The sequence below is a fragment of the Pteronotus mesoamericanus genome, unplaced genomic scaffold, assembly GCF_021234165.1.
Source record: "Pteronotus mesoamericanus isolate MK-2021 breed Mesoamerican mustached bat unplaced genomic scaffold, CSHL_Meso_final contig_130, whole genome shotgun sequence".
Lineage (NCBI taxonomy): Eukaryota > Metazoa > Chordata > Mammalia > Chiroptera > Mormoopidae > Pteronotus > Pteronotus mesoamericanus.
Window position 1 is genome coordinate 24,069,844 of NW_026555060.1, and position 13,203 is coordinate 24,083,046.

General features: G+C 35.8%; 1 protein-coding gene across 1 annotated transcript in view; it reads right to left on the reverse strand.

The window, feature by feature from the left end:
• The window catches only part of ITGA8 (integrin subunit alpha 8), a 165,699-nt gene that overhangs the window by 37,416 nt on the left and 115,080 nt on the right, over positions 1 to 13,203 (reverse strand). Inside the window, exon 23 of the mRNA XM_054593425.1 lies at positions 8,485 to 8,565. Within this exon, the coding sequence (XP_054449400.1) occupies positions 8,485 to 8,565 (81 nt within the window). The remainder of the gene's footprint in view (positions 1 to 8,484; positions 8,566 to 13,203) is intronic.

Genomic DNA, 13,203 nt, shown 5'->3' on the forward strand with positions numbered 1-13,203 from the left:
GTGGTACTGCTTCTTGTGACCAAGTTTTCTTCTTATATACCTATGCTAAGTTACTCCTTTGCACCAACAAATGACATGTAAATCTACTTAAAGACAGTGCTAACATTAGCTGTCTTTGAAACAAATGAAACACTTCTCAGTATTTTTCCCCAAAGAAATAAATCCATTTGAAATTATTTTTAAAATTACAAACACAATGGTAAATTTTTTAAAAGAACTGTAAGAGATAGTGCATGATAACATACAGTAGAATAAAGATGATTGGCCAGAAAGAAAGTTAGATTTTCTTGAAGACTAAACCTAGAAGATTTCTAACACAGCAGCTATTTGTTGAGAAATAAACATTGGAGCTAATGTTTTTTGGTGAGTATTTAGAGGAAAGAGTTCTATTTGTAAAACACCTAAAAAAAAACTTTGACACTATCTTAGAGAAAAAAAATATGATCCATTATCGAACATTAATGCAATTAGAATAATTGCACCCACATAAGAAAGCCAATTTTAATTTTCTGTTTTGATTATTGGCAAAATGAATAGAAAATTTCCCACTTTTTTGCTTAAAAACATTAGTGCAATGAGTGATGACAGATATACCTTAAAAAATATTAATCTCATAAAATGAATATGTGAGAATACAGTTATATTAATCCCTTAGCTGCTTCAGACTGAGTTATATCTTATGCAATAAAAGCAGTTCTCAATGTAAACTTTATTTTTGAATTAAACAGTTTCAACTTATTTTTGATTAGCAAAACAAAGATAAGCTAAATTTGAAGGAGACAAAATTTATACTAGTTGCAATTTTTTTAAAAGATAGTAAATAATAATGCTTGTGTTTTCTTCTCTGATTTTTAGAAAACTTTCTTATCAAGAGAGGGATAGGGGAATGAAACTAGAAATGCACAAAAATAAAATAGATTAGCTCTAAGTATCTATAAATCAAACAGGTTACTTTTCATGAGTTAACTCATAAGTTAAAGAGAAGAATCACAAAGAAATCAGAATGTATTTTGAAGTGAATTACAATGAAAACCCAACATATCAACGTTTTAGCATGCCACTAAAGCAGTTGTTAGAGGATGATTTACAGCACAAAATGTGTGTAAGCATTCCAATGGAATAGAAAACAAAAACAGAAGCAAAAAATACTAAAAAGATTTTTTAAAAAAGAAAAATTAATGAACAACAACAACAAAAAATCCTAATTCTTTGAAAAGGTCACTAAACGCTAGCCAGACTGATCGGCGGCGGGGGCGCGGGTGTGGCACGGGGAAGGTAGAAGATACAAATCGCCAATTTTGGGAATGATTAGGGGACATCATTAGGAGTCCAACAGACATTAATAGGAAAATAAGAGACTATTACAAACCACTTCATACCAAAACATGTAACAACTTAGATAAAATAGACAAATTTCTTGAAAGACAGACTATCAAAGCTTACTCAAGTAAAAACAGAGACTATGAATAGCTTTATATCAAAGAATGAAATTGAATTGTTAAAAACTCTTCCTACAAACATAACAACAACAACAACAACAAAACCCCAAATACTGCAGACTCAGATGGCTTCACTGGTGAATTTTATCAAATATTTAAGAAAGAAGTAATACCAATTCTACACAAACTCTTTCAGAAAATAGAGCAGATGGAGAAATACTTCTCACTCATGTTAAAGAACTGGCATCTCCCTGATACCCAAATCAGAGGCAGACATTGTAAGAAAAGAAAACTATGGACCTGTATTTCTCATGAAAACATATCCCAAAGGCACTGACAAAATTGTTTTATAAGATTTTATTTTTGTGTTTTTAGAGAGGGGAAGGGAAGGAGAAGGGAGGGAGAGAAACATCAATGTGCAGATTGCCTCTTGCATGCCCCCCAACTGGGGGCCTGGCCTGCAACCTCGGTATGTGCCCTAGACTGGGAATTGAACCTGCGACTGTTTGGTTTGCAGGCCGGCATTTAATCCTCTCAGCCACATCAGCCAGAGTACTGACAAAAATTTTAAGTTGAGTCCCAAATATGTAAAGAGGATAATCATCATGACTAAGTCTGCCTCTTTCCCAGGAAGTTTGGTTTAAAATTCAAACACACACACACAGTAGAGTATGTCAAAAACATAAATGTGGGGGAGAGAATAAAAACTGCAGTGCTTTTAGAAAGTGTTTTGAACTTAAGCAACTATCAATTAAAAATAGGCTGCTGTTGTTATATATGAATCTCATGGTAACCAAAAGCCTATGCTGGATACACAAAATATAAAGAATAAGGAATCCAAACATATCACTAAAGAAAGTCATCAATGCACAGTAGAAGAGAGCATGAGGGGAAGAAAGGAACAGAAAAGAACTACAGAAAACTATTAATAAAATGGCAGTAAGTACATATCTACCAACAATTACTTTAAATATAAATGGACCAAATGAACCAATCAAGAGACATAGGGTGGCTGAATCAATAGAGAAAAACCAGTGCTTATTCCACTCACAAGAGATTCACTTCAGATGGAAAGACACATACAATCTAAAAGCAAAGGCATTAAAAAAGATATTTCATGCGAATTGAAACAAAAAGAAAGATGAGATATCAATACTTGTATTAGACAAGAGACTTTAAAACAAAGACTGCTACAAGAAACAAAGAAGGACATTACATAATGATAAAGGGATCAATCCAATAAGAGGATACAACTCTTGTGAACATCTACACACCCAATGTAGGATGACCTAAATACATAAAGCAAACATTGACAGACATAAAGGGAGAGATTGACAGTTATACAACAATAGTCGGGGACTTTAACATCTCACTTACATCAATTATTCAGACAGTAAATCAAGGAAACATTGGTCTTCACTGACATATTATACCAGATGGATTTAATAGATATTTACAGAATATTTTACTCAAAACAGCAGAATAATATTTTCAAGTGCACATGTAACATTTTCCAGGACAGACCACATGTTAGTTCACAAAATGAGTTTCAATGAATTTAGAAGATTGAAATAATATCAAGCGTCTTTTTTGACCATAGTGATATGAAACTAGAAAGTTAAAAATAGAACAATCATTTGACTGTGCAATTCTACTTCTGGGTACTTACCTGAAGGAAAAACCCCCCACTAATTTGAAAAGGTATATGCAGCCCTATATTCACTGCAGCATTATTTACAAGAGCCAAGATATGGAAGCAACCTAGGTAAATATTGATAAATGAATCTGTAAAGATGCTTTACATATAATATATTGTATATAATATTATTCAGCTATAAAAATGAGTGGAAGCTTGCCATGCTAAGTGAAATAAGTGATACAGAAAAAGACAACTATTGTATGATTTCACATATGTATACAACCTATAAAACAAAATGAACAAACAAAACAGAGAACAAACTGATGGTCCCCAGATGGAAAGGGGTTAGGAGGCTGGGAGAAAAAGGTGAAAGGGATTAAGAAGTATAAATTTCCAGTTATAAAAATAGCCATGGGGAAGTACAGCACTGGGAATGCAGTCAATAATATTGTAATAACTGTGTATACTGCCAGGTGGGTACTAGACTTACTGGAGTGATTACTTCATAAGTTATATAAATGTCTAGTCATTATGTTGTACACTTGAAACTAATATAATATTGTATGTCAATTATAACTGAAAAATAAATTTAAAGAAATAATTTCTAAAATAATCTAAAATGTCTTAAAGTTCAGAAATGACAATTAATCAAATCACCACTTTATTGAACAAACAAAGGGAAAACCATTTTAATTATCTTTCTAGATACAGAAAACACATTTGACAAAAATGAATACACACACATTCATGTTAGAAATTCTCAAGAAAACTAGAAAAAAAAGGGATAGCCTCAACTTGATAAAGGCATCTACAAAACCCCTGCAGCTAACATCGGACTCAATGGTAACAGACTGAATATTTTTCTCTTAAGATCAAGGCAGAATCTAAGGACAGGGAAAGGACGTCTCCTTTATTTTTATTTTTATTTAAAAAATGTTTTTTATCCTCACCCAAGGACATGTTCTTTATTGCTTTTTTTAGAGAGAAAGGAAGAGAGAGAAACATGGATGCAAGAGAGAAGAATTGATTGGTTGCCTCCCAGACACTCTGGGATTGGGGATACCCGCCCGATCGCATCCTGACCGGGGAGCAAACCTAGGTATGTGTCCTGACCAGAATTAAACCTGCAACCCTTTGGTTTCAGGACCATGCTCCAACCAACTGAGCTATACCAGCCAAGGTGGGAGGGATGTCTCCCTTTACCACATGGATTCAATCTTGTAGTGGCGGTCCTACTCTACTCGATAAGGGAAGAAAAAGCAATAAAAGGCATTAACTGTGTAGTAAACAGTTTAACCTTGCTCCAGAAGAGGTCTGGCCTTTGGACTCAGGGTCTGAGAGGGAACCTCTAAACTCTCAACGTTTTATGCTGGAGAGGACGGAGTATCTTTGCTGGTGGGGGGTGGGGGAAGCTTGTGTCACAATAGATACTCTAACAATGTGATTTAGAGTAGGGGTTGCCCACACCAAAAGGACCAACAGTGTGAGTTAGGATGGGAGGTCTGGTCAAATCATAGCAGTCATCCTGGAGACTGAGATCAATTAAGCGGTCATTTAATCAATCATGCCTATGTAATGGAGCCCTTTGAAAAACTGAACACAGAGACTCAGGTGAGCTTTCCTGGTTGACCATACTCCATGCGTACTGTTACACATCGATACCGAGAAAAATAACACAGCTGTACAAAAGAAAACAATGAAGCCCTGTGTTGGTACTTCCCTGGACTCTGACTTACGCACTTCTGCCCTTGAGTAATCTTAATCTCTTTTTTTTTCCTGTAATAAATTGTGCCATGAGTATAAAGCTTTCAGTGAGTTCTGTGAGTCCTTCTAAATGAACTATTGAACCTGAGGGTAGATTTAGGTTGGTGTCAGAAGTGAGGGTGATCTCTTGTGGGGACTGTTCCCCCTATAACTTTGTAGTTGGCTAAACTTTCCCACAGATTAGAAAGAAAGAAATAAAACTGGCTTTAATCACAGATAACATGATAATTTTGTAGGAAATTCTAGAAAATCAACAAACAAGAAGCGACTAGAACTAGGGAGTTTACCCAGATAGACTCAAGATAGACTACTGCATTTCAGGACTTACTAGACATGTAGCTCAGTGGAACAGAATAGGGAGTCCAGAAACAGACCGACACAGATGGACAACTAATTTTCAACAAAAGTGTCAAGTAATTAAAGGGGGAAAGGATGGCCCTTTAACAAATAGCCCAGCAACCACTGGATTTTCGCATGCAAAAGTGAACCTTGTCGCTTACCTCATATCCAATATAAAAATTAAAATGACTCATAGACCAATATGTAAAACTATAAAACTTACAGAAGAAAACACAGGAGACAATCCTGTGACTTTGGATAAGGCAAAGATGTTTTTAGAAAGGACAAAAAGAGCACAGACTATAAAATATTTAAAAGTTAGATTTCATCAAAATTGAAAACTTCTGTTCTTTGGATATCAGTGTTAAGAAAATAACAAGCCAAGCCACAAACTGGGAGAAAATCTTTCAAGGACCTTTATCTGATAAATAATTTATTATTCAGAATATATAAGAAACTTCTACAACTTGAAAATAAGACAAACAACCCAATAATATGAGTAAAAATGTAAGGAGACATTTCACTGCAAAAAGAGAAACTGATGGCAAATAGGCAGTGAAAAGATGCTCAATGTCATTGAACATTAGAAAATGCTAACTGAAACTTCATTGAGCTATTTCTACACATTTACTAGAATGGTTGAAAACAAAGAAACAAACCTTAGACACATCCTGGCAAGGATGCAGCACAACGGGAATTCCTGTACTTTGCTGGTGGGAATACAAAATGGAAATGGTGCAGCCACTTGGAGAAACAGTTTTCCAGTTTCTTATAAAGTTAAACATACACTTCCTATACCACTCAGTAAGTCCATTTGTAAAAACAACGTACTAATAAAGACCTGTATATGAATGCCTATAGCACGTATATTATTAATAGCTCCAAATTAGAAATAATACAAATATTCACCAACTCACAAATCACTGAACAATTCATGATACCCATGCACTGGAATATTTTGTAATAAAAAGAGACAAATGACTGACACATGTAAGAACATAGAAGTTTTTCAAATGCATTATGCTAAGTGAAAGAAGCCAGACTCAAAAGGCTACATTGTGTATTTATATGATTTTCTGGAAAAGACAAAACTATAGGCACAGCAAATAGATCAAGGTTGCCACAGCCTGTAGTTGGAGGAGGGGCTGACTACAAAAGTACATGAAGGAACTACTGAATACCTGGGGAATTGGAACTATTTTATATGGAATGTTCTTGCGATATCACAACTCTTCAAATTGGACACTTAAAATGGGGGAGTTTTACTTTATGTAATTTATACCACAATATACCTGACCTAAAAAAAACCCCCATAGATTATGAAATGATATTTTGCAATACATGTAACTGATAAAGAAATAGTGTCTAAGCTCTAGAATATAAAAGGACCTAATAAGAAAAAGTTAAACCTCAGCATAAATATGTGAAAAAAAATGAACAGAAATTTCCCTGAATAATAGAAATAGAAGGAAAACAAAAACATGTGAAAAAGCTGCTAAGCCTTATTTAAAATCAGGGAACTGTAAAGGAAGCTTTCAGTTAGGTACTACTTCTTATCCATAAGACTGGCCCAAAATTTAAAACTGGACCGTTTTAAGAGTTCATGAATAGTGTGGAGTGATGGCAACTTTTATCCATTTCTTGTGGGATTGTAATTTGATATAACTATTTTGAAAAACAGCTCAGTATTACTTAGTAAAGTTAAATAGTGTATACTCTCTGATCCTGAAATTCCACATCTGAGTATATACCATTCTGCTAGTCACCCACATGTGTCTCAGGAGATATGTACAGGAAAGTCCCAAATATTCATCAAGAGTAGAATGGATAAGTTATGGTGTGGTTTTACAATGTTATACTCTTCTGCAGTTAACATGAATGAACTATATAGGCACATGGACTAAAGTGGGTGAATGTGAAAAATGTTCATTTGTATTTTAAAAACCCGCAGAAGCATACATAAAATGAGATTTTGTGTCAATAAGGTTCAAAAAATTGTATCTCATAGGTTGTATTGCTAATCATTTATAAACATGCACCTGGAGTCTTGGCCAGGGTAGTACAGTTGGTTAGAGCATCATCCCAATACACCAAGGTTGCAGGTTCAATCCCCAGTCAGGGCAGGTACAAAAATCAACCAACGAACGCATAACTAAGTGGAACAACAAACAATGTCTCTCTATCTCAAAAAAATATCAATAAATAATAAAAATTTAAACATGCACCTGGAGACAGGCTGTCTGTATTTATATTCTCGCCCCCACTTCCCAGCTGTGCAGCCTTTAACTGCGTGTGCCCCAACTCCCTCACTTGTACAGCAAGAACGTGTACTTATTAAGATGTCCTAACACAGTGAGGCAGCACATGAAAGTCTCCACAAATGTTAGGCATTATTATTATTATTCTCTAATTCACTAGGTGCCAGGAGAGCAGGTATTCACCCCCTTCCTTGAGTGCAGCTGGGGAGGTGGGGGGCAGCAGTAAGAAAATACACCGTGACCGCCTCTGAGCAGAGAAATCTGTAGTTGCCATTATGGAGGAATGGGAACCACTCAAGAACTGTGGAAAAGGAAAAGGGAGCTGGGATTGCTGAAGCCCCAGTGACAAGTCAGCCCAGAAGACCAGTTGACATTTTTAGCCAAGTTCTTGATTGTTCTGGAGAAACAAGAAGTAAAATTAAGTCCACACTTGTGCAAGACAAGAACTATATGCAGTCCATTTCTGACTTTTTTTTCCTCCAGGCATGAATTTCCCAGATGGTAGTTATTCTAAGCCTTTTACTTGACCACTTTTCCTCCTGTCTCTCAATTAATTGCTTTTTGGCACCTTCTTTAAAGAACAGGACAGAATGAAAAGATAAAATGTAGATCCCATCAACCCCCACATCTAGGAGTTAGCCATTTCTTAAGCTCAAGATGTGATATGGTAAAGCTGAATTTTCATTATGCCAAAATAATTATTTGAGAAGTAAGACTTTCAGGCAGTCACACGGTTGTCTATTTCATCTGTCTTCTTATCACTTACTTTTATAGTTTGATTACTGAACTGTCAGTTTGAGGAATAAAGTGAGCCCTTGTTTTTATATCCTTAAACTTAATTACCAGACCGAGTTTACTCTACTTTGCAATGGAAGACTAATGATGGGTAGAAAAGAATGAAAATTTATAACCAAAGTGAACTGTGATCTCGAATGTGTTAGGAAAATTCCATGTGGTTTTTACTGTTATCTTATCATTACTTTCACATATAGAAATCTATTATCATATGTAGCATAACTACTACAGTGCTTTGTTTATTACTTACCCTCTTATTTCTACTTGAGCTACAGCAGTGATGTTGATTTGCAGGCTCACAAAATTACTGTCTGGGTTGTCCCTGTTGGAACTAAAACACAATGACATATGATTTAGATATATTTTCTCAGATGTATCACTATAATATATGATCATAAAAACATTCTGTATATCACATGAACAACATGATCATTCAGAAAACAATGGCATATCTGTTCTAAAAAATCATAACCATTTATAACTGGAAATGCTAAGGTCCACAATAAACAGAAGTAGTGACTGTACCTTTCCATGAGGAGACACCTTATCAGGAAGCACAACAGATATCTAGAAAAGCTGACATTTTTTTGTCTCAATGGCTACACCAAAAACGCAGTGAGCTGAGTTCATTTTCCAGCATCTACCTTGGATACATTCCTTCATTTCTTTGAGCATCACATTCCTTGTCCATCAAACGAAAAAGGACAGCACAGTCAACTCCTTATTTTCCATGCTCGTAAAGAGGAGGACTGGCAAGAATAACCCAAGAGCAGCACATAATGGAAAAAGCCTTTGCATTTGGCTCTGGAATGCATCATACCGTACATTGTTTGGGCAGCAAATTTATCTTCTTGTGGTTTATTTCTTAAGTAATAGTAAAAGATGTTTTAATGCCTGCTCACTGGCTGACGGGGGTGGAGGCAGGGTGAGTAGAAGCATGGCCAATGGCAAGAAGAAGTGGGGTCACAGAAAGTTGGGCAGTTTGCTCATTGGCAATGAGCAGATGACATGGATGTTTACCATGTGCATCAAGAATGAAGATGGAAGGTAAATGTTTAATATTTATTTGCATGATGGCAAAACCGTTTTTAAGTTTTCTGTTTCTTTTTCTCAGGCAAATATAATTAGATATGAAGTTTAACTTTAAAAAATGCACGTGTTAAGCAGCTAATGCTGTAAGGAAAATGAAACATGTCTCATGAAAGGCTTGACCCAGTAGCTGAGCTTTGGATGCAAACCGCTGCCATTTATTGTCCTTCTGTGCTTTCATCAAAGTCATCCTAATATCCCAAAGGACTATGCAGCTTCTCGCAAAGTGGGGCATGACCACACCACCACTTATAACAGATCATGTTTATATTCAGGGCTCAATAGGAAGAGAAAACCCTCTCCTCTTCTCATCAAATCCCGCACAGATTCAATGGACAGGCTCTAACACTGTGACGATAGCAATGGGCTATGTTCTGGTTAGCTTTTGAAGGTGTCCAAATGTGGGAGCTGGAAAAGACAGGATAAAAGTCTGCTTTCAAAGGAGGAGGAGACAGAATTGTTCCCACATTGCTTTTGAAAAGTCCTATTTGATTGTATATACTGATAAGGCAACTTAAGCTACAAACACACATAAAAGATATAAACAGGCAAATGTCAGACTCATTTCCTGTAATGGGGCATCACTGCTAAGTTTGTGATGAGCCTAGAGGGACTTGTTCACCAAAGTTTGAACCCCAGTTTCTAGGCCATTTTACTAGTGTCACATCTGGGGAGAATCAGTCAACCAAAAAGTTTTCTTTCTTTTTTTTTTAAAGGCAGGATTCTGAATTACTAACCACTAAAAAGCCATTAAGTAACTCCGCTTGTTGCAGACTTTGTGGTTCCAAATCTATTATGGGGAACTCTTTAATTGGGAAATTTAAGTCTAATTGTTCCATGGATTAACCAGACTTTGTTCTATTTTCTAGTTCATTACTGCTTTGTGGCAGTGGAAATTAGAATTATGGGGTGGGGGGTGGGGAGTGTCATTTAAGTTATCCCATAATTCTATTGCATTTTGTTTCTAAGAGGTTCAAATAACATGATTTTCATTATTCGCAACACCCTGAAAATATAAATAGATGTTAAGCCCTGAAATCCTTTTGGGACAGGAGACCAATGTGTAGCTTACAGAGGTGGTTTAGAAATGTAACAAAAGCAAAGGCAGACTTGGAGGCCAGACCTGACTGGCTAATCAAAATCATCTTCTGTCACACACGCTTGCCATGACATTTGGTACTGCAACCAGTGATGTTGACAAAACCTCCCGTTGAGAAAGATACCTAGGCTTGATATGTAATTTAGATGCTTCTTTGACCTCTACCTTGGAAGGAAATCTCCCTCACTAATACCACTGCTATAATCAAATAAGCAATTCATCTTTGCTGTGGATGCTCAGCTATGTATACTGTCAGTGCTAGTTCTACACAAGGAAGATGAATTTCCTCTCTGTGACTATACCCTATGTCATGCACCAAAAATAAACGTTTTTTACTTTTTACTCCAAAGCAATTTTCTTTTTCTTTACTGTTTTCTATTTCCTACTTTCTAGTAGTCCCTTTATGCTTTCTGTAGTCTTTGGAACAGCAGCAAAGCCAATATAATGTTCATTTCGCCTTTACTGAGGGAGCAACTGCAACGATGACCACAAAGATGTGTTTTGTACATGGGAACTCTCTCAGAGGCCCGCTCTGCACAGGGAGGGAAATGTTTACACAGCACACGGAGCCAGGGCATGCAGACACCATTTAATGCAAACATTTGGTAACACGAAATATTTTAAGTTTATTAATTTATAAAGCCCAGTTTTCTTTTGGGTTCTATATTTGTGGCAAAGAGCATTAAATGTGGGTAACGGTGGTCAATATGGTCAAAAGCTTTGGACTTCAGGGCATTTGGTTTAGTTTATTTTTGGTTTAAACACATTTAAACTGGACTCAAACCATCCATTAAATACTTATTTACATCTTTGGAGTCTGCCAGAAAGGCATGCAGATAAATGCTCACTTCTCAAATGCTTTAGTATTTGAGTATTAAAAGTATTCTCAAACACTTTTTATTTCTATAATGTGTGTTTTTGGAATTTGGTGCTTTGTGTAGGCTCTCCAGTGCTTTCTGCGTGTCTACATTCTTATGTTTTTTCAAGATAATGTTAAAAGAGTCACAAATTTTATAGCATATAAGGATGATATAATCACGGCCCATTCTTCTAGATGAAGGGGAATGTGAAGAATGTGACTATTTCTACTTTCTATTATATTCAGCACTTCATTGCCAAATTCATTATTTCAGCAATAATCAAGAGGATAGATCTGGGGAAGGTAGAGAACCTTATTTAGTATCCTCTGCTCCTTGAGTGACCTGCAAATTGCATCTATTCTGTTATATGCAACTGCAGTCAAAGGTAAGGAGGAGACATCAAGAAAATTGCTTTGCACCTTCATAACAGACTTTCTTCAAAATAAAAGCTGCATATTTTATGAAAAAGGTATCTCTCCCCAAGTGACACAAAGCTACACGCCACTATAGGATCAGTGTCACAGACAATGATGTCAGAAATAGAAACTTTGGCCTACTGCCTGGAGTGATGGTGGCCCTTCACTATGGAGTTCTCCCTTTCTTTTCTTTCTTTCTTCCCTGCTTTCTTTTTCTTTCCCTCCCTCTCTTCCTTCTCTTTCTTTCTTTTTCATTCTTTCTTTCTTTCTTTTCTTTCTTTCTTTTTCTTTCTCTTTCTTTCTCTCTCTTTCTCTCTTTCTTTATCTCTTTCTCTCTCTCTCTTTTCCTGAAAACTTACAAATATTAACCAATTACCCAAATGAAAGTATTTGTGACTAATTAAATCTCTTGGGAAATATACATTTATGTAGATAGAAAAAAAAGCCACTTAATAAGCTTTTGTTACAACGAAGGGATATTACAGAAGAATTTAGTCCATCTACATACATCACTAATTTATGTAAATTTTTTTTAAAGTCTCTAAGATTCAGCGGAAAATATTTAAGTTAAATTCAATAAGCCCTAATTAAGGTCAGAAAAAGATACCAAAAATAAGTTAGAAAACCTTTCTCCCTAAAAAGGCAGCACAAAGTTTGGGAGATACGGTTTGTGACATAAGTTGCAGATTTTTGAAATCTACATTCTAATGGAGTTTATATCTCTTTTTATTCTAAACTTCTAATTAAGTAGCTATTAAAATAGCTACTTATTGCGAAATAATTTTTTATAAGAGAAGTCATCACACTCCAATGACACCTTCTTGCACAGAAGGTACACTGCACACTAGTATTTGAAAACAAGTTTTAGATACTGACTTCAGAGTCACCTCCATCTTAGCACATGCTGGGCAAGTTATAAACAATTGTGGAAGGCCTGTGTGTGCTGTCCACAGCAGCACTGTCAAACATTTAAAATTGAAGACTACAAAATAAGATATACATCTCTCAGGATGTCTTACTATATATTACATTTATCTGAAAGAGATATTTCATGAATATGACTCTATGTATTATATTCTATCAATTGCCTTTTCTTTTATTATGACTCTAGAAGGTCATTTAATTGATTCTATCACTGGATAGTGGGTTGCAGTCCAGAGTTGGGACTCCCTGGGCCTCACGGGCAGCTTTCTACAGGTCTTCCTACTCAGGAAATGTGATTTTTGGCCATGAAGAAGCAAGCGGAATAGGTAATGAAAGGATAAAGTCATACCTGAATCTCTGAAAAGGATCAGTCTTAGAAAAGGGGGGCGGCTATATATATATATATGACTCAGTTTATAGTTCCAGAGAAGACCTTGCCCTTCGAATACAGGGTGGGGCAAAAGTAAATTTACAGTTGTCTATATAGAAAAATAATAAAAAATTAATAAACAATAATTCAAAAATAAACTCTGTGTTTCAGGTATTCCCAGATATAAACCTACTCTGCCCCACCCTGTATG